Genomic DNA, 27957 nt, shown 5'->3' with positions numbered 1-27957 from the left:
TCCACTAGAGGCTCCCATAACACTGCTTGATATGTATTCTTAGTGATTTCCTGAGTTATTCCTCATAAGACTACACCCCATGTGACATTTTAGCAGTTGAATATTCTCATATTTGCATAAATCTATTCTCAGGTTCTGCATGCACAGTGATCATTAGTGAAAGTGAAATATCTGGGTGCAATTTGTATTTTCTTAGACTGTGTACTAGATAAGCGTGTTATGTGAGTTATTATTGTTACTCATATCCATATCTTTATCTAGGTCGCATGAGAGGTTCTCTGATTACTCTGCAGAAATTAGTTCAACTGTTCCCCAGTGACACTTCCTTGAAGAATGACCTTGGAGTTGGTTACCTCTTGATGGGAGATAATAGCAATGCCAAGAAAGTATATGAAGAGGTGAGCTCCCATTTCAACTGAGAAAAAAATGCTTTACTTGAATATGTTCATTCAGAGTGTGGCCTATTTTAACTTTTCAGTAGTTTAGCAAGTTGCGTGTCTGTATCTTTTGCCTCATCTTTCTGTTTCCAGAATTGTAATATTTTGGCTTGACCATAGTCACTAATTTTCTGCTCTTAGAAGGCAGTAGGTTTTAATTTCTCTGCTGTCTACTATAATTTAAAAAAAAAAAAAAAAAAGTCACTGGAAATGATGAGAGACAAACAATAGTAACTGCACTCTACATTAACTACTACCCATGTATGGACAATTATCTATATTGTTTCTCTCTCTTTTTTTTTTTTTCTTTTGTTTGACCTGATTTCAACTCTGTGGAATTTTCCTTTTAGAAATGGCAATTCAGAGGATTGAGATTATTCCAGTTTTGACAAGTTTGAATACTATTAGTGTCATTTGCTGTTGCAGATAAAACAGTGCTTTTGACTTCATACCATCTGATAAGCTGTTATAATATATTTTTTATTCCCAAAATCTTTAATGTGAACAGTTCTTTTGGTTGCAGAAAGGGTGTCTGAACGCTGACCTTCAGTTCAAGAGAGTTTTGTATTTAGAGTGCCGTGCAGTGTATTTAGAGTGCAGTGTAGTTTGTTCTGATTCAAAATATAGTCTCTGTTCTTGTGTGCATTTATCAGACTCTCTGCTGAACCATGTCCATTTGAAAGGATTTCAATTTTTCCTAATATTAAAGTTCTTTCTTTTGAAGATTTTACTAGAGAAGCATAGTGTTAAAAGTAGTCCTAACGGAACTATAGCTATTTTTACTTTCAAAGATCTACATGCCATGATAAAATATTGTGGAAGAGATCTTCATTTGGAGAATAAATGTACTTATAACATTTTTTTCTACCTGCCATTCTGTCTGAATGGCTTAACGCAATGTTGTACAGTCAGCCCTGGTTGAACTATCTCAGGTACAAGAAGCAAAATAGCCACATTAGCATAGTACTCTGCCCTGGCTAATTAGCCATAGATAGCCCCAGAGGTTAATTTCTGTATTCATGATTAATATTTAATAGGCTATGAACAGTTTAGTAAAACTTATTTCTAAACATAATTAATATTGTATGCAGCAACAGCAACAGAGTAATACAATTGTCATTAAATACTTCCAGTGTAATTTCTACTGATTGTATCTCTTCACTTCTCTTTAGGGGCTCTGAATGTAGATCATGCTTTAATGCAAGTTGGCACAGTTTAAATGAACTGTGATATGGGAAATTCTATTCTGTCTTAATTAATCAGATAACTTTGTCCTATAGTTAAAGGAACTGTAACAAAATTATATGGCTAATAAATATTTCTGTCAGTCATTTCATTTGACCCTGCAGGTACAGCTTCTTTGAACAGAATTATTATATATAGAATTTCAATAACGTTCAAATGACTTAGCCAAAAAGCATGTAAAAGTATGAAGAAGGTGGTGCCATATTTTCTTCTATTAGTGACCAAGTACATTGTTGCTATAAATTGCCACGTTCACTCTTTGCTCATGATGTGGCATTTTATAGACTTAGGATAGATTCTCAACTTTATTGTTCTTTCAGTAGGAATTTCTACCTGCAAAAAGAGGTTCAATGCTGCTACTTTTAACTTGTAGCATTTTACACTCACATTGCAGTGATTTGTGTAATTTGTGTGTAAGGTTTGAAAAAGAAGAGAAATTGGCCCAGAGGACTTGTTATGGTTTTGTTCCTAACTGCTTTGAGGAATCAGGTTAGACACTGACTGGAAAAGACAGAGATAAAATGCTATAATGTATATTGACATTTTATGCAAGGTATAGGTTTTGTATTGTCAGAAATGTATTTGGAAAAAAAAATACTCCTTGTCTTGTATTTGCTGATTGTGATAGACTTTCAGCTGGTATCAGCCTCTGTAATTCCAGTGAATTCCAGGCACCTGTGTTGATCTTCACATGCTAAGAATCCCTGCTGATCATCTGTCTACCCTTATCTTAAAGAGAGAGGACATGTATCCAGCAGATTAGCTTGGCTGTGTAATTTATACTGCATGGTGCTACAAATGATATTAAATCATAGAAATTTCAGATTTTTAGTAGATCAGGTCATTCTCTATTTTTTCCCTTAATTGAAGCAGATGTAAATTATCCCAGTAGTGTTGGGGGTACCTGTGCCAGAACTCAGGCCAACTAGTGTCACCTTTACCATGCAGTGATCCTCTCCTACAGCTGCCCACAAACTGTGACCTAGCACAGGCTCCCTGCAGTATCCATCTGTACCTAAGTAAGATTTGACTTCCCTTTTGCATATGGATTTTCCTTTCTTGCGGAATTAATTAAGTCAGGATTTAGACACTACTAAATCCTGTTAAGAGTATACATTTTTAGCTTAGTTTGGTACCCTATGTCTTGGCCTATCAAAAAGGTGCACTACTGGACATACAATTATAATTTGTCCCTCCTCTTCTAGTGTGAGAACCATGAGATCTGCCCATTGTGCTCCTAGGATTTGCACTGCCCTGTCTTGTGATGCTGCAAGGTTTCTTTACAGCATGTTTCTAAACTGCAGCCACAGTGCTTCTCAGCAAGGGGTATTCTCTGTTGCCAAAACTGGTTTGTCACTAGTATAAACCTATTTAATGTTAACTTCTTCAGAGAGACACTTCTTTCTTTCAAACTATTCAAGTCTACGATGTGTAACTGAAGTGTTAATAAGAGCTTCACTTCCTAAGTGGAGCATACTGTAACACAAGAGAGAAGGCGGAAAAAGAGGGACAAGAAGAAAGTAATGCAACTGCTAAATTCCAAACAAGTTAATTTTATTTTTGAAACTTTGAAGTTTAGCTTGTAATAGCTTGTTCTGAAGAGGAACAAAAGCAAATGGGAAAAAGTACAGCCAAGCCAAGCATTTATCTGAAAATTAGTGATAGGAGAAAATTTCATTGAATCACTGCATAATAAGTATGTATGCAGGTTGTTAATTTGCCATGAACAGTCGCATTTTGAAAGTAGATCATGCATTAATATGTAATTCGTTTGCTTTCCTACAGGTTCTAAGTCTCGCTCCAAATGATGGCTTTGCCAAAGTACATTATGGCTTCATCCTGAAGGCAGAAAACAAGATAGCAGAAAGCATTCCCTTTCTAAAGGTATGTTCTGAATTCAAGCATATCTTTTACTAATAGTAAACTCGTATCACAATGTATAAAATTATGGTAGGAAGTATCAAGCTAGAAGCATGCTAATACCAAATCACAGCTTAAATTTCATACTGGAAATATACTGGAATTATATTTTTACACCACCACCAATGAACTAGAACAAGCTTGTACATTGAGGTTCTTCAATTTCTAAACACTTTTATTGGTGGTTAATGGAATAACTGTAGGTAGACATCTCTGAGTTTCTTATTGCTTTGAGATTGACAATATGCTGTAAACTTACAGTTCTTGAAGGATTCAAATAGGGAACAAGTATGTTCTGAGTGTTTGGGACGAGAAACTGTAAAATGAAGCCCTAATTTACGGTATCCAGCTCTCAAAATGCCTGGGTATACCGTGGAATATGGAGTGGTGTATGTATGACACGTCGATCTCTGCACAGATACCTGTCTTGCAGTAAGAGGACGTGGGATCTGAAAAAAGATACCATTTCTCCAGGGCTTTTTGAACAAGGGCTTCTATTCATTCAAACTAAGTTCCAGATTACGATGGTGGTTATATCTCATAGCCAGTTTTTTAGCTTATCTCTTGCTTAGAATTGCCAGCGTATTTACAGCAATCAGCCTTTAAAAGATATACTGGATTTCCTCTTATCCTTTCTTTAGGAAGGACTAGAGTCTGGTGATCCTGGCACAGATGATGGACGCTTTTATTTTCATCTAGGTGATGCCTTGCAGAGAATAGGAGACAAAGAGGTACATGTTTAACTCATCCTTTAAAGTTTAGACTTGCAAGAGACTGCATAATCTAGCAAAACATTTAAGCATGGGCTTAAAAGTTGAAAATGTTGAAAATATATGTTCAAATTTCCCATTTCTACCACTTTCTATAAAGGTCTTTCCCACCAGAGAAAAATACAATGATACAATATTACTTTATATGAAAGTTCTGTTATAGCTCTGATATAACGTTGTTTTACAAACCTCACTTCTTTCCCAAAGTGCCTTAGCAGCACAATTATGTATGTCATAGAAGACCATGAGAAACCTGCATGTGGGACCTGGGTTACTGGACTTGTTCATACATTAAATTAACAAACAGATCAGAAAAGTAGAAATTTGTGCATCAGATCTGTTGTATACCCAACAAACACAAACATACTGGAAGCCATAAGAGTTTATAATCTGTTAATTTAGTAAAACCAAACTTAAATGTGTAAATTAGCCTAATTGTAATGAAGAGAGGGAGAGAGCTAATGATATTTACTGAAAACTGCTATTGGTAATGAACTTTACTATGTTATCAGTTTAAAAAAGATTCCCAGGTGACAAATATGGAGAGAAGAAAAAATAAGAAAATGTAGTGGAGAGAGATATGAAAATCATTACTTTTTAATTAGTTATATAGTAGTACACATGAATTATTGATAGTTAAAATTCTGTAAGGAATGCTGACCTCAGGAGTATCAGTAGATGATCCTCCAATATAAAAAATAGACCAGTGAACTAAAATAAAGCATATGTTTAGGATCTTTAGACTAGGTCATCAGATCTTAATTTACTTTATAAAAAAAATACATGACTCTTGTTACAATACATTATATACACAGTAGGGCTAGAGTTTTGGAATGTAATAAAATATCTTTTTTTTTTTTTTAAGTCAGGTTATTATCTCTGAAAGTATTCTTCCAAAGGTGTTTCTTGTTGTTTCTTTGTTTGTTTTGCAATTATTTACAAGTAGCTTAATTTTACAATTACATACATATATGCACACATACAGACGCGCATGCAAACACACAAACATTCTGTCTAAGTTTGGCTGTCTGTTTCAGAGCAGAAAATGAAAATCTCTTTATGCTTCCTCAGGTTGAATGACTAAGCCTAGAGCATCCCATTACAATGTGTGACTAAAGTTCCGGCACAGACATAATTAACGTACGCCATCCCAAATCCCCAGGATAATTATGTATTAATGTTTATGGAGTTAATGGTCAAATCTTCTGTAGAAAAAAGCTTTAATCAATGACAAGTGAACTTGTTTGGGCAGAAGAGACTCTTAAATTTATCTGTGGAAAGTCCACTCTCAGCTACATTTATCTTACTGACCTTGCTTGACTTGCTGAACTTCAAGATTTAATCAAGGAGACAGATCAATATTTAAGGAACATGTTGAAACTGCTATCACCAAAGGTTCATTGAAGGTAGATATTCATCTATTAGAGGTAAATGAGGAATTAAAAATGTGGTCTCGGTAAATTGTAGGGAAATACTGTTGAATAATTCAATAGAATGTCAAAATGCCAAAAAAAGAAGAAAAAAAAGTGAAAGGCATTATAGAATTAGCAAAGTCTTGTTCACACGGAGTATGTAAACTCTCAGACAAATTATTTCTTGAAAAGAATGTGTATGGTTGTAGCTGTCTTGGATAGTACAGTGGTCATTATTTAGTCTTTCAATTTCTAAGATCTCCTTGCAAAAGGAATGGTTTCAAATAGAAATTCAGGACTGGAAATATTTGAGGTAATAATTCAACAATTTAGATCCACAAAGCCCATACTGTGTTTTCATCATCTCAGCATTTCTTTTGGTACCAGAAGACAGTCATCTTTAATCTATACGTAGAGAACTGAATCATAAAGAAAATAAGTCTGACCAAGATTATACAGGATTGGATCTTCTGAACCCTGGGATAGAGGATCTCAGGATCAGTTTTTGATGTGAATGATTCTGTGGGAATTACCCTATTTCGTTGATGCTGGATTGCCTTGGCTGACTTTATCTAATATATTTCATGGGTTTTTTTGTTTGTTTTGTTTTGTTTTGTTTTGTTTTCTTAAAGAGCTTATTAATACACACTGTATTAGGAGAATATCACTGCATGCAAAGGGCCTGTTCATTTCCCAAATGAGTATAAGCTATTATTTTTTACTGAAGTTTGAATGATATGAGTTGGTAACAACTGCAATCTTTTAGGCATACAAATGGTATGAACTTGGATACCAAAGAGGTCACTTCGCATCTGTGTGGCAGCGCTCCCTTTACAATGTCAAGGGACTTAAAGCTCAACCTTGGTGGACAGCAAAGGAAACTGGTTATACAGAACTGGTGAAGGTGAGGAGTTTGTTCCATTTTACTTTTATATTTATTTATTTTTTAATGACAACTATAATATCTTAACCAGAGAAAATGCTGAGAAATCTCTTTAATGCATGATTCATGATAAGAGAGTACAAGGCACTAAATCTAGACTGGCATTACTCAACATTTAAATAAGATACTTAAATAAGATGAGCTCAAGGTGTTTTAAAAATTGAGGATGGGGAAATGTAAATACAAAATTTACATGTTGGACCACTGTAGTGTTTCAAGTATAAAAGGACAAAAATCCCTGGTGGTGGCCGGGACCCCCACTGTTAGTCAAGAAAGGATGTGAAAGGATGTGTCCTTCATTCCTTGTGTAAAACTCAGTGACTTCTTTGGGTGCTTTTCATTGAATAAAAGAAATAGGTTTAGACTCCAAGTGACAAAAAGAGCAAAAGAAGACAAGGTTATATTCCTTCAAAATTTTTGTTTATTTTTTTAATGTAATGCAAGACATATAATTGGTTATTACTTACTGTAATAATTTATGTTCCAAAATTGTGCAAAATTTTATTAAAAAAGGCAGAAATTTCAAGGCAGATCTTTATTAATTCTTTAATAAAAAGTGAGATAAGTGCCTTTTTGTGTACATTTTGGTTATTGATATGTGGCTCCATACAAATAATTAAAAACACAAACACTTACTGACAAGAAACATGGGCCATATTGAGTTTGTCCATTTGTTTACATATCTATTATTTTGGATATATTAAGCTTACAGTTTTCAGAATAACCTTAACAATTAAAGATATAAATCCAAAATATAATATAAATGGATCAGAACAATAATATTTGTATTGCCATGTTTCCCCTATGACTCAAAACAGTATTTGAATCTTTGAAAGAAAGAAAGCTCATTTCTAATAAAGTAATAGGCTGCAAGCAAAATTTGAGGTAGCATTCTCTAGAGTGACAACAAAGCCACTGAAGACATCTGTTTTATTAATTTCCATAATATTCTGGCTTCTGTACATATTTTAGTTAAAAAAAAAAAAAAAAAAAAAAACCTTATTTCCTCATTGCACAGAGCAAAACCCAATCATCAGTTGTTCTTTTTTTGTGGTTGTTTTTTTTGCTTTATCCCATTATATACATCTAACATCTGTACAGAATGTAGGGGAAATGCTACCAAATCAGAACTATGGAATATATGAATTTGTCATTGAAATGGCTATGCGAAGAATGAAACAACAGAGTCTCTGACTCTCTCTGTTTCACTACTTATTGTTAAATGTGAGCAAATTATTTTCAGTATCTTCTTAGTTTAACAATGTTTACTGAGAATTTATGCTAAACTAAAACAATGCCAACTCCAGATTCCCTAACATACTGACAGCTACTTTTGTTCATTGTATTATCCAGGACATCTGTGGTGAGCCATGTTCCACACAGTGACATGCTATAGCACAAAACTAACTTGATTTTTTTGTTAAAGGGTCATGTATTTTCTTGGTTTTGGATATAGAGATGTGAATTTGAGCAGTGACTTGTTTTCTCTAGATGGAAACCCAAGAAAAACGTTTTTTTTTGTTGTTTTTTTTTTGTTTTTTTTTTTTTCCAGTACTACCAGTCTCATAAAGTTCTTCTAGGGCAGATTCTCCTTACCTAACTGTAGTCATATTATTTGTACTAAGTGTCTAGGTTATACGTCAGTTAAAAAAAAAAAGAAATTATTTCCAGAGAGTGATTCATCCCTAATATGTTAGGATAGATAACTGTCTTAGGATGGCATACGATGAAAAGGGGCTCTTTTTTTTTTTTTCCTCTCTAGCTGCTGCTTAAGTTTTGGAGTTTCCTTGAAATAATGGGAAAGAGCCCCTGATTTCTGAGGGAGCAGAAAATATAAACCTTCAACTGTGTGTTAAGTGACTCATGTCAAGCATGCTGTAGGCTTTGGATCTGGAGATTCAAGAAACTCTTGTTTGAGCTCAGTTCCCCTTATCTTTGAATACCTATGGTCTTCTGTTGGTGCAATTAATTTTCCTCTGGCAATCTTACTGATGCATTGCATCATGTCTGTCGTCTCTTGTAGAACTTCAGTACAATATTATCTTTACCATTCTAGTGCTCAGTAAAAGAAAAGAAAAAAGAAAGTACATTATTAGATCCTAAAAAAGTTTTACAGCTCTGAAATGAATATATAGTGACCTAGCTAACAGTGTCCTTTCCACATACTGCATCTTCGACTTTTGGAAAAGATCCAGGTGATGCTTTGCCAACAATGTTCTACAGTGAATAGCTGCTTGATTAAAGTAGGTCTTGCATTGTCAGTTTTCTCTGATGACTTAGATTTTATTAATTAAAAGTTTCAAGCACAGCAAGAACATCACGGAAAGAAAATGAAAGTACTGGCAAGCACACATATCCATGCGGTTTGCTGCAGAGTGACAGCTAGGGCTCAGTGGTTTAGCCAAAAAAAGGCTAAACATTAAAATTTAATGGAGAAATTAAATTGAAATGTGTGTCTAACTGAAATGTCTTAAAGAGTGCCTGGATGTTTTAGGGGGAGCCTTGTGTTGAAAAGAGCAAGTATTGAGCATGCACTGTTGTCATCTTGCAGATATAGAAAATCTGTGAGTGACCAAATGAGTGAGGGGTCCATTTTGGAGGTGGCTGTTCTCCAGCTGAGGCACTCTAACAGTGCACAAAGGCTTTCCTATTCTCTTTCAGTGGCAAAGTGAAATGGGTTCAAGCCGTCACCATTGTTTTATTTGATAGTCCCATGGATTAAAATGCACGTGTGGCCAGCCAGCACGCCTCGCATGAGCTGTAGTGCCTATTAATATATGGCTGCACCAGTTAGCACCTTTCCCTGGAAAGGGTTTGACATCACAGACTAGGCATTTTTAATACAATACAATTGCACATAACACTAAATCAATATTTAAAAAAAATTCATATTTAAATAGAGTAATATTTTTTCCAATCAAATCTAGAGTATTGCCAGATAGATATAAAGCAACTGTAAACTTCCCTTGTCATTAGAAATTGTATTAAAAAGCTATATGGCAGCTTATGGGAATCAGCTGTTGGGAAATAATTACATATGTTCTAAATGCCCTTCATTTGCCACCAAAATCTTCACTTGAAAATTACCTTTTGAATATTGTAACAAATAGAATATGAATTTGCTGTTCTTAACCCGAGGCTTGAATCTTCACATGTTATGGAGAATGATCGTATTTAACCTTTTTTTCTGTAGTGTTTGACTCAAGAGCCTTAAGCCCATCAAGAGCGTTAAGCCTGTTATATCTTAATGGTATTATGCTTTCTTAGCGTCCAATATGCGCATTATGAGTCTGTGAAATCAGGGAGATCAAGGCCGCAGTGCGTTTGAACTCCTGTAGCTCTTCCCTTCCCTTGTACTTAGGAAGTCATGTTTGCTGCATACGCCTTGTAGTAAAGCATTCCTGTTTGCCTCAAAGACAGGGACTGGATTCCCAAGAGTACGGAAGCACTATTGATTTCACTGGCAATTATATCCAAAACCATTGAGGAGTTAGGTCAATATCAATGATATTCAGATCACTTTGACTCCAACATGGAAAGGAGAGAGCCTTTCCTTGAAAGGAAAGGAGAAACATGCAACTTCACAGGTTGGCTTTCAGCCCCTGCCACTTCCAAAGCACTAAATGTGACTAAAGGTGGCAAAAAAGCTGCTACCTTTAACAGAGCACTCAATCTGCAAGGGGAAACACAAAGCTTGCCTTTTTCAGGCAAGTGAGAGGGAGGAGGCTGGGGAAATAAAGATGAGGTGGTACTTAAATCTTTCACAGTTTTGCAGATTTTTTTTTTTAACTTTATCACTTTAAATTGAGATCTGTATAAGCGTAAGTCATTTATTTCTTTCCCTTTCTCAGCCAGTATGAAATCAGGTATTTGAGCTGCTATTTTCATTTGCAGATACGGTAGCACTAAACCATACAGTATCAGTGCAGGTGAAATATTAATCTATGATTAGGTGGGAATTTTACGTCTGCTTTTTTTTTTTCCCCCACTGCAATTTAGAAAAGTCATTTTTCCATGAATATTGTTGAAAACTTCTCTACTTAATGATCATTGTTAAAGCAGTGTGATGGAAACCCAGCACAAGGAGAGAATTGAATGAATGTATCAGCAATAATGATAATTAAAGTGTTCCTCTCCTTATACAGATTGATGAGAGCGCATGCTATCCGCTAGGAAGGAACACAAAAAAGCCCTGTAGTATGGAAATTTAATCCTAACAAACCGCAGCCTGCTTAAAAGTGTTTGAGAGGGAGTTAGTTGTTTTATTATAGAAAATATGTTCCATTAGTAACTTTGCTTTCTAAGCTTTTTATGGTATATCAAGGTAAAACTTGTTTTGTAGGATCTACTTGCTGTTGTCCTTTAATGGAAAAAAGAAGCAAGTGGAGAATGCAACTGTGTAATTGAAAGGGGGAAGGCTAATAACCATATGGATTTTTAAGCCTAAAAGGAGCAATTATATCTTCCAATCTGACAGTATAACATAGGCTTTTGAGTTCCATTCAGCTTAACACATAATGCACAGAGGCAGTGCGGACACACACCTTAGCCTACTTTGTGTATGAAATGGATTGAAACTGCCTTACCAAAGTGCTTTGTTTGCGAGCACAAAGGAAAATGCAAACTATTCACCCAAAATAAAGCAAGCAGCTGGGAAAGGGAAGTCACTTCCTTATTATTGAGTCACATATTACTCTGTGGGTTGTTTCATTTATGTTACCATAACATTAAAATGGATTATTGTTGCTAGAATACAGGTTTTCTATCATTCCAAATTCCTTACAAATAAAATGTCCTGAGACAGCAGAGAAGTTTTTGCATCTACAGTCTTGTGGTTTTGGTATGCTTGAAGTGCAAAGGGACTTGCACGTTTTTAATGGGTATATCCCTAAATCTTCACTTGGAGCTTCAAGTAATATTTGATGTTTCTCAATAGGATCAGAATGTGTAGGTGAATCTTTACAAACCTTTTTGTAGGTTAAATCATAATTGCATGTTTGTATTTATCCTCTTTCAACTGTGACATTCTGTCGACACTTTGAGTTTCAGGTTATGCTAGTGTATTTCTTGTCCCGGGAGTGCTTCCAGGTAATACTGTGCTATGTTTGAGAAGATCAATACTCTTGTTAGCTTGCAATATAAAATGTCCTGTTAAACAGCCCTTAGGCTAATTAAAAAGCAAATGAAAGTGAGGTGTAGTCTGCAAAGAGGTTGGGGATTATTGAAATTTTCTGCTATAAATGTAATTGAATCTGAAGAATGATGTGAAGGTTGTTTTTACAGCCCTCAAATGTCAGAAGGAAATTGAATATTAGGAAACTTGATAATGATGATTAACTCTTTGTTAGTTAAAAATGGCAGGGAAAAGTAAAAAGGCACTAAATCCAAACACAGTAAGTTCTCAGTGCAGTAATATGGCTCTCACTACAGTCCTTAGAAAAAAACTGGAAGCTCATTCGGGATGAGGGGCTTGCTGTGATGGATAAAAAAAGAAGCCTCTTCTTACCTGAAGATGAGAATCTACGAGAAAAGGGAGATTGGAGTCAGTTTACCTTATGGCAGCAAGGTAAGACGATTGATAATTCTTCTTCTACTTCACTCTCTGAGATTAATATCTTGTAATAAGGAATAATAATGTTATTTTTTCCAAAATCATTTTTTTCTAATCACTGAATCTGTTATTTAAGTCTGTGAAAGAAGGGAGCTAACAAAACAGTGTCTGGGACTGCAGCAACAGTGAGCAGGAATCCTTTATTCTAAACCTCCTGGCCCCAAACACTTCTAAGAACCCTTTGAGACAATATTCACCTCTTGGCAAGGTTGCCCAAATTGTACATGGTAATGCATAGCACAGATCAGCCCAAGGGAAGGCAGGAGAGTGAGAGAGGATGGATCCTTAATATTGGGTTGCCAGCTAGGTGAGACTCTGCCATTCAGAAACTGTATGAAGAAAAGAATATGAGCTTTAATAAGCCTGCTGCTCTGTCCCTGAGCTGTAAGCGGGGATCCCATTTATTGGAATGTCCAGAACTCCTTATAGGACTTTGCATGTTAGAGTACTGAAAGATGAAATATTATAAGCATGTTATATCAAAATATAACTGTGATGTTGGTGGCATTTTTTAACTTTTTTCCTGTACGTCTTGATAAATGATCATTCTTGAGAACTGAAATTGAAGTTTATATGAAGTCTGCTCTTTCCACAAATAATTTAAAATCAAAGATATTGCAGGATGTAACAATAATATGCTAAGCATCAAGACTTCTGTTTTGTAAAGTGGGAATAATAATATTTCCTGTTTTTTTCATATCAGCTCCTTGACAGCTTTTTTTCTCTTCTACAATGTAGAAAACATAGGAATGTTTGTTTATTGCACTTACCAATACTCCAGTAATTATTTTCACTAGGAAGAAAAAATGAGAATTCTTGTAAAGGTGCTCCAAAAACATGTGCTTTACTGGAAAGATTCCCAGAAGCTACTGGTTGCAGAAGAGGGCAGGTATTTAGTAAACTTTTTTTTTTTTTTTTTTTAAAAAAACTTTCCTGCAAATTTTGCAGATAATGTTGAAAAATGTGTTCAGAAGGATGGATTTCCTTGTTATCTTTAAGGATGCCTCAGCCACACAATGAAGTTAATAAATAAAATATGCCCACTTTTAGCCCTCAGCAAATATGTGGCAAAACATGCTAGATGAAATCTTTCTATGGAATTTTTAATAGAACTATTTTATTTTGCATTTGCTGTGAGTCCAGAGCATGAAAATGGTTAGTTCTCACGGGTCAACTGTCAAGAAATAACTTACTAAATCACATCCAGAAGCAACCTGGGCTGAGTCAGTTATGACTCCCTCTGCTTTGAGCAGGTGGTCAGTCTAGATCCTTCCTAAGCTTTTCCTGCTAGTATGCAGGAAAAAGCCCTTCTTAACATTCAGTCCCTCACCAGATTCAACTGCAGATGAGTTTTAGCTTTCCTGACCCCATCTTTACATGCTCAGAAAGTGTCTCCTGTGTCATCCATCCCTGCTTCCATCTATGCCTGAATTTAGTCCAGAGATCCGTGTTCATTCGTGCAGATCATCCTTGCTAGGGTGGACCATTCTTGAGTTTCGAAGAGCTGATCCTTAAAAAACAGCTCTGCTTCCTTTCTTCAGCACTGATTTCACTGATTTCAATCCACACTTCAGCAGATTTTTCCAGGCAGATCCCTAAGTAGACCAAGTCTATTCTTTTGAAGTTCAGGGTTGCGAAGGATCACAAGTTTTTTGTTGTTGTTGTTTTTTGTTTGTTTGTTTTGTGTTTTTCTTTTGATTCCTCCTCTCAGAAGGAATTCAGATCTGAACTCAGAATGCTGAATTTAACCGTATCATGATTGCTACAGTCAAGGCTGCCTGCAGCCTTTGTATCCCCATTGCCCTTTGAGAGAGCCTGCCTGCTGGTCCTTTTGGTTAGTCCCCATTTGGACTTGGGCTGCATTTAGTCATGGTCCATCCCTTTAAATGACAAGTGCATCTACGCATGATTCCACATGAACAAAGATATTTTTCTGCTTGTAGTTAGGAGCTAATTGTTTGCAGGTTGCAATTAATCGTGATGGTTTTAAACCAAATTGAAACGTGTCCTTGCACAGCGCTCTCTCTCACACACATCACGCGCGCACACACACACGCACACACCCCCCCAAACACCACACCATTTGCAGTGTTGAATGCCTTTGGGAGAAGAGTTGTTGCTGAGACTCTAGCACCAAGTGGTGCTGCACTCTTGGTCTCATCCTAGATGAGAGGTTTGGTTCTGGACAGAAGACTGGTAGAAGTAACCTCACTGAAGGCTGCTGTTCCCTTTTGCAGATTAAGTATTCTGTCATGCATCCAGGGACTCACGTCTGGCCTCACACAGGGCCCACCAACTGTAGACTAAGGATGCATTTGGGCTTGGTGATACCTAAAGAAGGCTGCAGAATTCGATGTGCCCAAGACAACAGGTGAGGTGTTTTATTTTGTTTCTTTCTCAGCAGCACCCTCTTTCCGAAACCTGAAAAGAGGTTGGAATGCATATACCGATCAGGAGATATAATATGTGTAATATTGCACCCTAAATCTGGGACCAAATGCATAAATGTTAGTTACCAAGCAGCATTTATCCAGTAGTTATCAAGTAACATTTGGAGACAAAACTGCTTTTCTCACCTATGGTTTGGAAGGAATACAGTTTTTTGTCTAGTTTCTATGTTTACTTTTACAATGTCCGTCTAATATACTCACCAACATCCTTTATCTGTTTTTTTTTTTATTTTTTGGCCTAGAATTCTGTCCAGCAGAAGTTGAGATTAAGCTATACCTATGTTTTCATCACTAGGACAGCAGAATATTATCACCTTTTCCACAGAGGTCTTATTCCTAGAGAGTATTATTTTTTAAATATATTCTAGTTGAGTCTGATTTACAGCTATGATGGTTTTGGCCCAATGAGTTACACTGGTAGCAAGTTTCCCTAAAGTGCATTTTGAGTAAGAATTTTTACCCCTTAGGGAAGAATTATGCAGACTTGAAACCCATTTTGCCTTTGTTTGCTCAGTGCAAAAAGCAAAACAAAATGCAAAGACCTGGCCATGTAAGTCAGGGAGTATGCTCTCCCGGGAAATATGAGGAAATCCCAAACTTGAGAATGTGATAGGTGTTTATGTGATATTATTATCCAGAAAAAAATACAGTATTATCTATATTACTGTTTGCTTACTGACTTAATTTTCTGAAACGTATGTGGAGTTCTCATGCTTTACATATATGTATGTATGTATATTTATGTATATGTATATGTATGTATATGTATGTATGTATATGTATGTATATTTACACATATATAGGTACATTTTTGAAAGATCCTGTGTCTTGCCTGAATACACCTGAGTGCTACAAAATTTAAATTTGGATTCTTTTCAATATATTATTGTACAGATATGTTTGATATTGAGAAATGAAATAGCAGTCATGACTTCAATAGATGGAGAGGATTTCTTCATGACATTCGAAAGCCACTGGAACTGGAAATTTTTAGAATTTTTGAGAAGTATGCAATTATTAATAACCAAGAGGATGTCACTACAGAGGAGTTAGGGCTCCTCCCAACATACAGCTTATTTAATGATCTGTCTTACAACTATTACCGAGTAATGTCTTACTTGGTCTGTGTTATAGTCTAAGCCGTGACGAACAGGTTCGCTTCCAGCATTCCAACTCAGTATCGCAAATAAGTTAATGGTAGACATTTGAATGGAAGGAGGAGTAGCTAAAGGGCTTAGAGGACAAATAGCAAGATGCAGAGTCTTTCCCATTTGGGACATTATTGTGAATTCTGGTCAGCGGTGACTGCAAAGCATTACCATCCGATGGCTGCGCGATGACCAAGCGGTGGCTTTGCTCCCCTTTCAAGGGAGCAGGTGCTCGCAACTCACCATCCATTATTCTGGCTGACACTCTTATTTGTCTTAGTCTGAACAGAGGGGATGTTGGTATGGAAAATGAACTATCCCTCCTTTGGTTCCAACACTCCCTCAGCAGCAGGGATGCAGCCGGGCAGAGTGGAGAAATGCCTGTTGCTGCTGGTGGGCAGGCAAAGCACTTCAGACCCTGGGCTGTTGGGTCTGGCTCGTCCTGATGCATCAAACCCACGCGTTAAAATGTTAATCTGAGAGCTGACTTTGGCGTGTGCTGGTGTGTGTTCATTTCAGTTGACTTTGGCAAGAACTATGCACAAAGAATCAAAGATGGGATTTTCCTTGAGAACATTCAAAGAATGTCTACAAATGAAAATTATTTAATTTTTTATATCCCCTCCCCCATGCAAGTGGAGGCGTGTGAGTTCCTGTGGGAAGAAATGATCATATGAAGAAATATCTGAAGCCTTTTCAGTTCCTCTCCTCATGACTCAGAGCAGTAATATGTTAGTGGTTTTAATTATGAGCGCTGGCTCAAATTTAAAGGAGAGTGTATTGGCGATCAGAGCTTTGACTCCATCCTTGGTGGCTTCACGTCCTGCTGCTGCATGTGCAAAACAAAGCATGGAAGTAATGAGAATATTGTGCTGAGCCCCACACTGTGCAGTCAGTGGGGGTGTTTGGAGGAGCAATTTTACTATGCAGCTCATCCGCTGGTAGGCAGCTTGGCTCTCTAGTACTGTTTTACTCATTTAATTGCAGGAGAGTCTTTTTGAAAATACAGAGTTATCATCCTGCACAGAGGTTAGTCTAAAATTCCGCCTGTAGCAGGTTAACTAAAAGCCATACAGGTGATACAGATCTCTGCCTCCAAGTGGCTAAGCACCCTGTCAGAATAATGTTGTCCCTTTGTCCCACTGTGGAGTGTTTTTCAAACAATGAAGGTGTTTGGAAAATATCTTTTTGCATTCTAATAATGGGTTTTGTAATTGCTCTAAAAGGGACAGTAGTCAAAAATCAACTTTATGACTTTTTCTTTGTTGTGCAAAATAGTCCATTCTGTTATGATGCAAATGACAGGTCCTATTTTAACCTCTTAAGCTAATTCATCTGGATGATTAGAGGTTTTATTGTCCTTAACTGAATAATGCTTTCAGGTTATTTAATGCAGGTCTTTTCAGACTTGATTTAATAAAAAAAAAAAAAAAAAAAGTTAGCTTGATTCTTTACCACGTTATACCATTGTAGATGCTTGCCTCCTTTTGACTTGAATAATACTGATGTAGGTTTAGAGCTTGTAACTTTAGAGCTGCAGTAAGAACTTAAGCCTGAATAACTTTTCTTTGTTTACCACATAGCTGATATAGTAGCAGAAAGAAATATAAGATCGTACTTAAAACTTGCTAATGGCTAATTATGTAGCCCTTTAAGACTGCTGTTCACCTGTCAGCTAGGGTGACTTTTTTCACTATGCTATGCTTGTTGGTTTATCTATTCTCACTTAAAGTATAATTTGGAGATTGTGTTTCCATTTCTTTTCAGAACACACAGCACAACTCCATAAATTTTGATGGTTAATGTTTTTCTTTTATTAAGTTAAAAATTCAAGAATATTTAGAAGTCCAAATATCATTTTCAACCCCTTTCTGAAATAAGAAAATTTCTTTTTTATGTGGAGGAACTCAATGGAATGAGCTAAGAAATGTGTGTCCTTGTATAATGGCAAGTTTTTTTCATCATCACTACTGCTTACAACTCTTAATCTGCTTTAAAGGAAGCCATCCTGTGGATTGCCTTTCTTCCTCAGGGATTCTGTCAAAAAACTTAATTATGTGATAATTGTAGAGTGGCTTTAGGAAACAACATCTCATTGACTGTTAGTTATTACCCCTTCAGGTGAGACAGGATGAATAAGCAGATGCATTCTTCTAGCCTGCTGCAATGCAAAAGGAATTTGATTTGCTTATTCCACCGCCTGACTTCACCATAGACAAACCATGTACTGCAGAATCAGTTACTGTATCTAATTGCAATAGGTGAGTTTGAGCATCTCAAAGGCAGCAACAAATGTCTAAAGCAGTGGCTTTTTACAGTGGTCTGGCTGATCACTAGTAATCACTGATACTGATTTTTTTGCAGTATCAAGCTTGCAGTTAAAAGTCCTTTAAAAATTCTGTGTCAAGATCTCAACAGGCTGGAGAAATGGGCAAACCAAAATATCCTAAAGTTCAGCACGAAAAAATGAGAATCGGTACACCTATAACATGATAAATAACCCTTTGCAACAGCATGGGCTGGGTGATGCCTTCCTAGAAAGCAGCTGTACAGTGAAGGACTAGAGGTCCTGGTGTACAACTAGCTGAACATGAGTTAGTAGTGTGTTCTTGTGATGATGAAGACTAAACATGGACAGCATAAGCCTGAGGGAAGCAATTTTCCCCCTCTCTTCAGCATTCAAAGCATTGCATCTGGAGTACTGTGTCAAGTTCAGGGCCTCTCTGATAAAAGACAGGTATTGATAAACTAGAGTATCCCTAGTGGAGGACTAAAACTAAAGTGATGATTAGGAGTGTGTGATGTAGGAGAAGAGACTGAGAAAGCTGATTAGGAGTCTTTAAAAAAAAAAAAAAAGGGACAAGGACTGGCAGTGTGTGCAGTCACAGGCTGAGAGGCAATGGACAAAATTGGCAGCAAAGGAAGTTCCATCTACATAGAAGAAAAAGTCACTCTCAGGGAGGTTGGTCAAACACTGGAACAGGTTTCCTGGAGAAATAGTGGATTCTCCATCCGTGCAGATATTCAGAACTAGACAAGAAGCTGAGATGCCTGATTAACCTCGAAGAAATCTAATTCCACAACTGCAAAGCCCTGCTTTGAGCAGAAGTTTGAATAAGGTGACCTCCTGACGTTTTTTTCCAACCTAAATTACTCTGTGATTTTACACTTAATATAACTGAAAGGAATAGAGATTCTTCCAACCATTAATACTAATACATTGCTTCTTGCCATTTCCTTCAAATCTGGACATTTTGTTAATTTTCCAAACAACAGAGCTGCTCAGAAGCAAGTCAGTTTGAATAAGTTATGTACATCTTTTTTTGTGCCTAGCAAAGGTATTTAATAGAAATCTTGGAAAAATTCCACTGCCAAAACTTAGCTTTCTGTGTAGCAATGCTTCAAGCCACAGGCACTGGTCCAGTAATGGCCCAAGCAGTGCTTGGCAGGCAGAGGGGTTTGTTGCGTGGACTTACTCTTTGAGCTCAGCTTTAACAGTGTAATGGTCTCAACATACAGAATGCCACTGCAGCCTTCCTCTGAAGAAAAATCTCTACTTTGACCAGATTTATGTGATAAGACTGTTCAAATTCACTAAAATTGTAAAGCATAATCAGGGCTTAATTCTATTCTTCTTATTTTTGAAAAAAGCAAAGTGGTTTAATGTTGTTAATTTCCAGACCATATTGCTGGTCTTGTTCCCCAGTTTCTCGTTATATATGTATTTGATTAGAGAAGGAGAAGCCTAGCAATATTATTCCAATGAGCCTGACAATGCTCTCTGCTTATTAGACTCCAATCCTTAGAGTATATAAATAATAGATATTGCAAATGTCTGAATATGTGTATGGGCACATGTGGCCATAACTATGCAGAGTGAGAGAAAACAATTTCTCAGTAATATGAAGGTCCATTAGACTGATCTTTCTGTAGTTTATTTCACTTAATACTCTAATCTGTTCTTACTAGATAGTAAGATCCTGACTGTGCAACACACAGTGTTTAAATAATTCTCATATATAAAAGAGCATCTTCAGAGCTGATGTATAGGTAGACAAGTGCCCACTCCACGGTACTTCAAATATTATTCTAAAGGATGTTGTTTTCTGTTGCAGAACCTGGGAAGAAGGGAAAGTCCTTATCTTTGATGACTCTTTTGAACATGAAGTGTGGCAGGATGCTGAAAGTTATCGCCTGATATTCATTGTTGACGTGTGGCACCCGGAGCTAACGGCGCAGCAGAGACGCACGCTTCCTGCTATTTAAGGAGCTGCTTCTGATGTGAAGAACAGAGGAGCTTTGGAGGATGCAGATAGGATCACAGAGGATTAACTTGTCCGGCATATGGAAAATACCAGTATTTTAAGGATTAGAAGATATAAAAAAGACATTCCTGAGTGACAAAGGACTTAAAAATAATTTTAACAAGTTATTTTGTTTCATACTGATTCAGCACTGATATGATAGTATTGTTTTGCTGGCTGCAAGTTCCAAAACACTCTTGTTAGCCTGAGAGCAACAGGTCTGGATTTTCAAGCTGTGGAATGCGCAGATGTTTTTGTCGTGCCCGTGTGATCTGTACAAAAAGAACTGGTCAGTCACAGGTCTGGCCATGTTCAGATACCAGATTTGCAATCCTTCTGGAAATACTTGCCAGGATTTTATCTCTTTTGCCAATGTGCATAATATTTATAAACATATGCACACAGTCGACTTTGAAAATCAGTTATGCAGTTGTAATGTTAACTGCTTTAGGCTTAAAACATGTCCATATATTATCAACTGTGGATAATGTGAATGGGTTGTGTGTTTCTGTATTTTTCTACTTGAGTAACAGTATTTTTCTATCATAATTATAAATAGATTTTCAGCTTTAATCAACCACTATTTTTAAAAAACAATATAGGTATGAGTGCTTCTCTAGGTATTAGCAAAAGTACTGTATATGAGTAGATTTCATTTTTGCCGAATGTGGCCTTGTCTTGCCTTCCTGGAAATGCAATCAGAAACTTGCATTATCAGCTTTCTAGTGAAGTTTTCTTTTTCTAAAACAAAACAGTTCTCTTAGTTAGCAGGCAACCTTCAGTTTAGAATGTGATTTTGGAAGATGCTAAGCAAAAGTGACAACTGTAGATGCAGATCTGAAGCTACCTGAGAGAACTGAGGATTTTATGGCGAGCTGCTGTTCCTCCTATCTTTGCTACGGTTTGTGTTATGGTAACCCTTTTCTGGCCAGCCTGACTTTGAGGCATCTCCTTTCAGGGGCTCTTTCTAGGCTGACCTTGGGAGGTTGTTCAAAGGAAGGAAAAAAAAAAAAAGTAGGAAGAATTTCTTGAGCTAAGAGCAGACAAACAAGGTCCAGTTTGGATTCCTGCTAGGGTGCAGAGCAGAAAAAGAGCTCAAGAAGCTTTTCTCGATGTCTTAGCTTGTATTCAGCTGCCAGCATCCTGCAGAGTGGTATAATGATCCCTTAAATGATCTAACAGTGTGCTTGCTGTCTTGAAATGTATGAGAAAATTCTGAAGTAATTTTATCCTAGCACGGTTTACAGTATACTTTGTATTTACTCTCTTGGTAAAATGGCCTTAATTTCAAGAAAGAAATCTGCTTGGACATGTAAGCAGTTTTCTGGCCTTTGGGCGCTGTGCTGTTTTGTGGGAGACAGAGGGCACAGGCCCCTCAGCCGTTAACACTAACAGGGAAGAGAGACCCGAGGTTGCACTGAGGAAGTTTATGGCAGGCTCTTACCCACCCTTGTGCCAAAGCAGCCGCATGTGGATGGGCATGAGGAGCATTGCCCGGTCTGCAGCACCCTAACTGGGGCGCCAAGCAAGGAGCTGGAGGAGTTCCCTACAGCCTCTGCAGCTTTGGCTTTGTTGTTCAAAAAGCTCTGAATTGTCAGTAATTCCGTGCTGCTAAGGAACTACATCATGGTGCCTGAGTATCATACACACTGCGGCATGTACTACAGAGCAGAAAACATCACGTTTGCTGACGCAAAATGCAGATAAGAGCCTTGCATTCCCATAAACTAAATGTATTTTATTAAGTAATTAAATCTTGTAATGCCACAGAACACCTGGTAATTGTGCCATAAATTGCTGTAACTAGTTTCTGGAGGTGTGCACTTTAATTTCCTTTTTGACTGTTAAAAATAAATAAGACAGTCTTATAAACCTCTCTGATCAAGAGTCAGTTTTAGATAGCTAAGATAATAAGGCTTTAATGTGTTGTCTCTATCAAAAATTACATTGAAATCATCATCTGCCAAAAGGAACAAGTCATACAGTTAATTGTCATGAGAACTGTAAAGATTTACATGAGTTTTGAAAATATAAAAATACCTTTGGAAAGCTTTAGGAGATATGTATGCAAAACTGGAAAAAGGGTACTTACTGCTCGTGGTAAAAAATAAGTTTAGTCAGAGATTGTGTTTTGTATCTCTGTAAAGCGATCAAGCAGTACAAATTATGATTTATTTTGTAATTCTGTAAAACAAAGACATGGTTTGTAAAGAATGAATCAAAATGTTTAAATCAAAATGTATGTCTTAGGAATATTTGTATTAATAATGCTTTGTAGTTACTATAGCTCACACTAAACACTAGAAAAGTAGTGGTAAACATTTTGAAGCTTTATTTATAAAAATCTCATGCTGTGCTTCAGATTGTTTTGCTGTGCCTCTGAAGTCTTCTACTTCATCTTTGCAGATTGCAACTGGCAAATAGATCAAAGCAATCTGCGCAAGATGTGTGTGTGCCAGGGTAGTATGTTTATTAAATTGTGTAGCGACATATTGGGCATTTAAAATCTTAAATGCCTTGAATGTGACAAGGTGGATTATGAATAGCTCCTTTAACACTGAAGTGATTCTACTCTATGCTTACCTGTCAAGAAACTGACAGCATATTTTTGTTAGATACAGTTATTGCTTTAGCTCTATATTTTGTGAGGATACATAGCACACTACAGCCATTATTCTGCAAGTGGTATATCATTTTAGGTATTTTTGTTTGTCAACCAGTATTCCATCCTGAAATAAGTATTTCAACATTGGAAATGTCAATGCAATAAATGAATGAAATTGCCTTTTTAAATGGCTAATGATCTTAATTTAAATACCTTGTTCTTCAGATTTATTTATGGTGGGCAACTGTCAGAAGGGTGATATAGTCTCCTATTTGTAAGATCTAGTCAAGGTGTTAGGATTTGGGCTCCTTCCTGCCTTCCCACTTGAAAATCCCACTTGAAAAAACAGTGGATGTACCAGATAGTCACAAAGATTCCCATTTAAGATTGTGCCATCTCTTGATTACATCTTGGACCAGTATTTTTGTGAGCGCAGCCTTCCCATGGGAGTAGAGGTAAGTGTGCTAACAGAGAAAACTGCAAACCCAATTTTCTCTTCATTAATGCTGCAGTTTCATGTTTTGTTGTTGTTTTTCTTTAAGCAAGTTCTCTGGGGCAAATCCTTATTTCTATGAGACTTCATGAGCCTTGGGTAGGAAAAGGAGTTGAGTCCTGTTCCCAAGAGTAGACACCCTAATCTACTGCAATAGGTGTTGGTGCTAGGAGAAGGGGAATGGAAGAAACCCCCCAAATAAATAGGACCAGTTATCTTATTTGTTTAATGTTTCTGCAAGCTTCTAAGTGTCTGCCTCCTAGTGAATTCTGTGTTTCTCTGATGGAAACGTCCACTGTCCTAAGGACTTGCTCTGTATCATGGAGCCAGCGTTTGTATCAATAACATGCTGCTGTGGAAGAAGTTTATCCTAAATTAAGTTATTCTGTACTAATACCAGTAGGTAAATCCCCTATGTGTTAAATGGCAAAATGTCCTTTCTCCTCAGTGGAGACATAAAATGTTGTGATAGACGAAGGAAACATTTTGTTACCCCATTCACAAGGGCTGACCGTGTCCTACTGAGCTATATGGTCACCTCAATGTGTCTCACTTAGGAATTCAGTAGTGTTCCAGAGACATATTAAATACCATTATGGTTCCCATTATCATCTTGTTTCATATATACACACACACACACACACACATATATATATGGTTTATGCTACGTCCTTTGTCATGTTGATGCCAACTACTTGCTCTAATGATTGCCAATGTATGACAAATTGAAGACAAAAATGGTGTGTACAGTTTTTTTTTTTTTTTTTTTTAACTGTTTTAGGAAATAAAGTCACTGCACATGCAATTTGATAACAGTTTTTCTTTATTTAATCTGGTTTCCATTTCAATGAAGATGTGGGACTCCTTTTGCAGGTAGAGCAAATAGAGAAAAAACAAACTGATCTTTGGCATTTCAGTTCTTCCATTCTTTCATATTTGCTTTCATATTTCTTTCTAGCAGAAGCTTGTACTAAATAATTAATTCTAAGTTTTCCTTTTCCATTTTAACCAAAGCCCCCATCTGCAATCAGCCTACGCCTCCGGCTACACCTTCCGCTGACTGCAGGAGGGAAGAGGTTTAAATGGCTCTGTGGAGCTTTCCGTTGCAGTTGTGACCTAAATGAAACAATCTGGATTGAACCATTAATCACCGATGAGTGTGTCCAATGAGTCTCCCTACAACCCCCCTTCACACGCGCGCACGAACACCCAGACACACGCGCACACACGCGTCTCACTAACAAGCTATGGAGTAGCTACGGAGTAGCCTGTGGAAAAACACATCGTTACAATTAAATAATTGCATTTCAAATTGTGTGTGTCTGCTGCCGACACAGCTCATTACATTTAGCTGACAGTTTTATAAGGGCTTCAAAAGTCAAGAATAATTTTTGCTGGGTCCTGAGGGAAGTGACCCCTATAAGCAGAGTGTATGATGCAATCAGTGTGCTGTGTTCAATGCCCTTATGTTGGCATTTTTGTCGTTGTTATTAAAAAGGAAGCCCAAATCTTTCCATAAGACTAAAGCACACTGGAGATGCTGTTATTTCTGCTCTCTGTGTTACATTAAACTGTTGATTCCAGAGCACAGTTTAAATTTGAGATGCTTTTCTTTAAAATGCATTTAACCACAGCTTCTGTAAAACTGATCATCCCTGCTGGAGGTCTCAGGAAAACCTCTACTGACACCCTGGGTTCTTTAAACAAAAAATTTATTCCCATCATTTCCAATATTGCAATGCCATAAATCAGAAAAAAAGAAGAAACAAGTTCTTTGCTTATGGATAGACTCCTGCTTTGCATCCAGCGTCGATCGAAATGTCTCCGTTTTTGTTCAGCTTTGGCCGCGTGGACAGATGGCTGATGGCAGGTGTTACTCGGTCTAGAAAAACGAAGGAGGACGAGTTTCCAAGCAAGATGAGCGTGTGCGTGTGTGTGTGTGCAAAGTGTGTCGCGTGCTCTGTGAGTTTCTGGTACCGTGGAAGTCTGTCAATGTAGCTGTGGGTGCTCAGGGCTTGGGAGCTCAATCCAGGGCCAAGAGCGGCTGGGTGTTCTCGTTCTCACCCGGGTCCTCGTGTTTCAGCGTGCCGGCTTCCACCACGGACTGAGACCTGAAAGCAAGAACATGCAGCTGCTCACCCAGACTGCCACAGAAAGAGCAACCTCCTTGGGATCCCTTGGCCTTATTTTAAGATCTTTGCTCTTGCCTATGGCCACATTTAAAATAAATGTTTAGATATTGCATTTTATTTATTTATATTTCAGATTGCTCCAAAATGTTTGCTGCTTAGCTACCCTTAAAACGAAGTGTACTCAACAACTTAAAAGGCCTGATCTGGGGAGACCATGAGATCTATCATTGTTTAGTGCCTTCCTTGAGAAAAAAAAAAATGCTTGTGCAACTGCTTAATGGGTTAGTGGCATAAGCAGTGTTGTTTCCACAAGTATTTTAGGAGCGAGGCTCAGCTCATGCTTTCAGCAAACCTTGAGATTTGCAAATAAATAAATTACACTTTACTGATGTAAGGGTCTATGGGGCAGAACTTGCATGAGTGACCTAAGATGGCGAAGAAGCCAGAATTAATAAGAGAACTAGGGCGCTGGAGTATGCCCAACCCGGCCACTCATCTCTGTGGCTGCGCCCCTGAAGCAGAACCTGAACCTTGTTTGGGGCTAGCCCGTTTCAATTCATTTCTGTCTTCAAAGGGATAAACAGTTTGTCCTTTACTGCTAATGGACAAAAGCAGCAGAGCAAATGAATAAATGCTAGAGAAAGAGGAGTGTCAGGCTTTCTTGCAGTAACAAAGCTGAAGGAGTTTAAACTATTGGGAAAATTCAAGACAGATTCATTTTGAGAGGTGGACTCCAGTGTCTGCTCAGCTAGCTGTAGGAGCAAGAATTGATGCATTGTTACAGAGATTCATTATCCTCTTTTTTAGCCTCTTGGGATACGAATTGTCTCTCTGTTCAGAGTGTACAAGGAGCACCAATGTAAAATTGCTGTTTGTGAATGAGGCACCTTTAAAAGAGGAACTTTAAAACAAAAAACACTAGCAGTAGAATAGCCATCCCAGGCATTTACGTATTGCACAGTACAGTTTTAGAGAAGAAATTTTCTCATAGATAGATTTTAGAATTAGGGTAAATCTTTTACCTATGTGTGTGTGTGGTTCTTGATTCTTCATTATGGTAACCTCTGTATAAGCCTTAGCTATTTTGTGAGATTAGATATCATAGAATCACAAAATGCTTAAGGTCGGAAGGGACCTCTAGAAGTCATCTAGTCCAACCCCCCTGCACACGCAGGGTCACCTAGAGCACGTGGCACAGGACTGCATCCAAGCGGGTTTGGAAGATCTCCAGAGAAGGAGACTCCACAACCTCTCTGGGCAGCCTGTTCCAGTGCTCTGTCACCCTCACTGTTAAAAAAATTTCTCCTTAAGTTCTTGTGGAACTTTTGGTGCTTCAGTTTGTGGCCATTACCTCTAGTGCTGTCGGTGGCCACCAGTGAAAAGAGGCCAGCACCATCCTCCTCACTGCCTCCCTTGAGGTACTTACAGACACTGCTTAGATCCCCTCTCAGCCTTCTCTTCTCCAGGCCGAACAGTCCCAGCTCCCTCAGCCTCTCCTCACAGGGCAGATGTTCCAGGCCCCTGATCATCCTTGTAGCCCTGCGCTGGACTCTCTCCAGCAGATCCACATCTCTCTTCTGCTGTGGAGCCCAGAACTGGACACAATACTCCAGATGTGGCCTCACCAGGGCTGAGTAGAGGGGTAGGATCACATCACTTGACCTGCTGGAGATGCTCTTCTTAATGCACCCCAGGATCCCATTGGCCTTCTTAGCCACAAGGGCAATGGACGACACACACACTCACAATGGCTCAAAATAGACGGCCTCACAATGGGCCTCTCGTGACCTCACAATGGACGACCTCACAATGGGCCTCTCGTTAGATCACAATGGCCGTCTCGTGCCCTCACAAAGGACCACCTCATAGTGGACCACCTCACAATGAGCCTCTCGTGACCTCACAATGGGCCTCTCATGATCTCACAATGGACGACCTCAAAATGGTCCTCTTGTGACCTCACAATGGGCCTCTTGTGACCTCACAATGGCTGACCTCACAATGGGCCTCCCGTGACCTCACAATGGACAACACCACAATGGGCCTCTTGTGACCCCACAATGGATGACCTCACAATCGACGAGCTCACAATGGGCCCCTCGTGACCTCACAATGGGCCTCTCGTGACCTCACAATGGACCTCTTGTAACCTCACAAAGGACCACCTCACAATGGACAACCTCACAAAGGGCCTCTCGTGAACTTGCAATGGGCCTCCCGTGACCTCACAATGGATGACCTCAAAATGGGCCTCTCGTGACCTCACAATTGATGGCCTCACAATGGGCCTCTCGTGACCTCACAATGGGCAACCTCAAAATGGGCCTCTCGTGACCTCACAATGGACGACCTCGTTAATGGTCCTCCCATGACCTCACAATGGACGACCTCGTAATGGTCCTCCCGTGACCTCACAATGGGCCTTTTGTGACCTCACAATGGACGACCTTGTTAATGGTCCTCCCGTGACCTCACAATGGACGACCT

General features: G+C 38.1%; 2 protein-coding genes across 2 annotated transcripts in view; one reads left to right on the top strand and one right to left on the bottom strand.

Annotated features, from left to right (window-relative positions):
* Positions 1–20498, top strand: part of ASPH (aspartate beta-hydroxylase) — a 100575-nt gene extending 80077 nt beyond the window's left edge. The window contains exons 20-27 of the mRNA XM_088540173.1: positions 262–398; positions 3468–3566; positions 4244–4333; positions 6551–6688; positions 12158–12293; positions 13136–13227; positions 14576–14709; positions 20052–20498. Of these exons, the coding sequence (XP_088396299.1) occupies positions 262–398; positions 3468–3566; positions 4244–4333; positions 6551–6688; positions 12158–12293; positions 13136–13227; positions 14576–14709; positions 20052–20202 (977 nt within the window). The 3' untranslated portion in view covers positions 20203–20498. The remainder of the gene's footprint in view (positions 1–261; positions 399–3467; positions 3567–4243; positions 4334–6550; positions 6689–12157; positions 12294–13135; positions 13228–14575; positions 14710–20051) is intronic.
* Positions 20499–25097: 4599 nt separating this feature from the next.
* Positions 25098–27957, bottom strand: part of CLVS1 (clavesin 1) — a 91871-nt gene continuing 89011 nt past the window's right edge. Inside the window, exon 5 of the mRNA XM_010213834.2 lies at positions 25098–25449. Within this exon, the coding sequence (XP_010212136.1) occupies positions 25362–25449 (88 nt within the window). The 3' untranslated portion in view covers positions 25098–25361. The remainder of the gene's footprint in view (positions 25450–27957) is intronic.

Source organism: Tinamus guttatus, unplaced genomic scaffold (assembly GCF_059628265.1).
Source record: "Tinamus guttatus ecotype Peru unplaced genomic scaffold, ASM5962826v1 Tinamus_guttatus_pri_ptg000056l, whole genome shotgun sequence".
NCBI classification, from domain to species: domain Eukaryota; kingdom Metazoa; phylum Chordata; class Aves; order Tinamiformes; family Tinamidae; genus Tinamus; species Tinamus guttatus.
The sequence above is the reverse complement of the archived record's forward strand: the minus strand, read 5'-3'. Positions and strand labels throughout refer to the sequence as shown.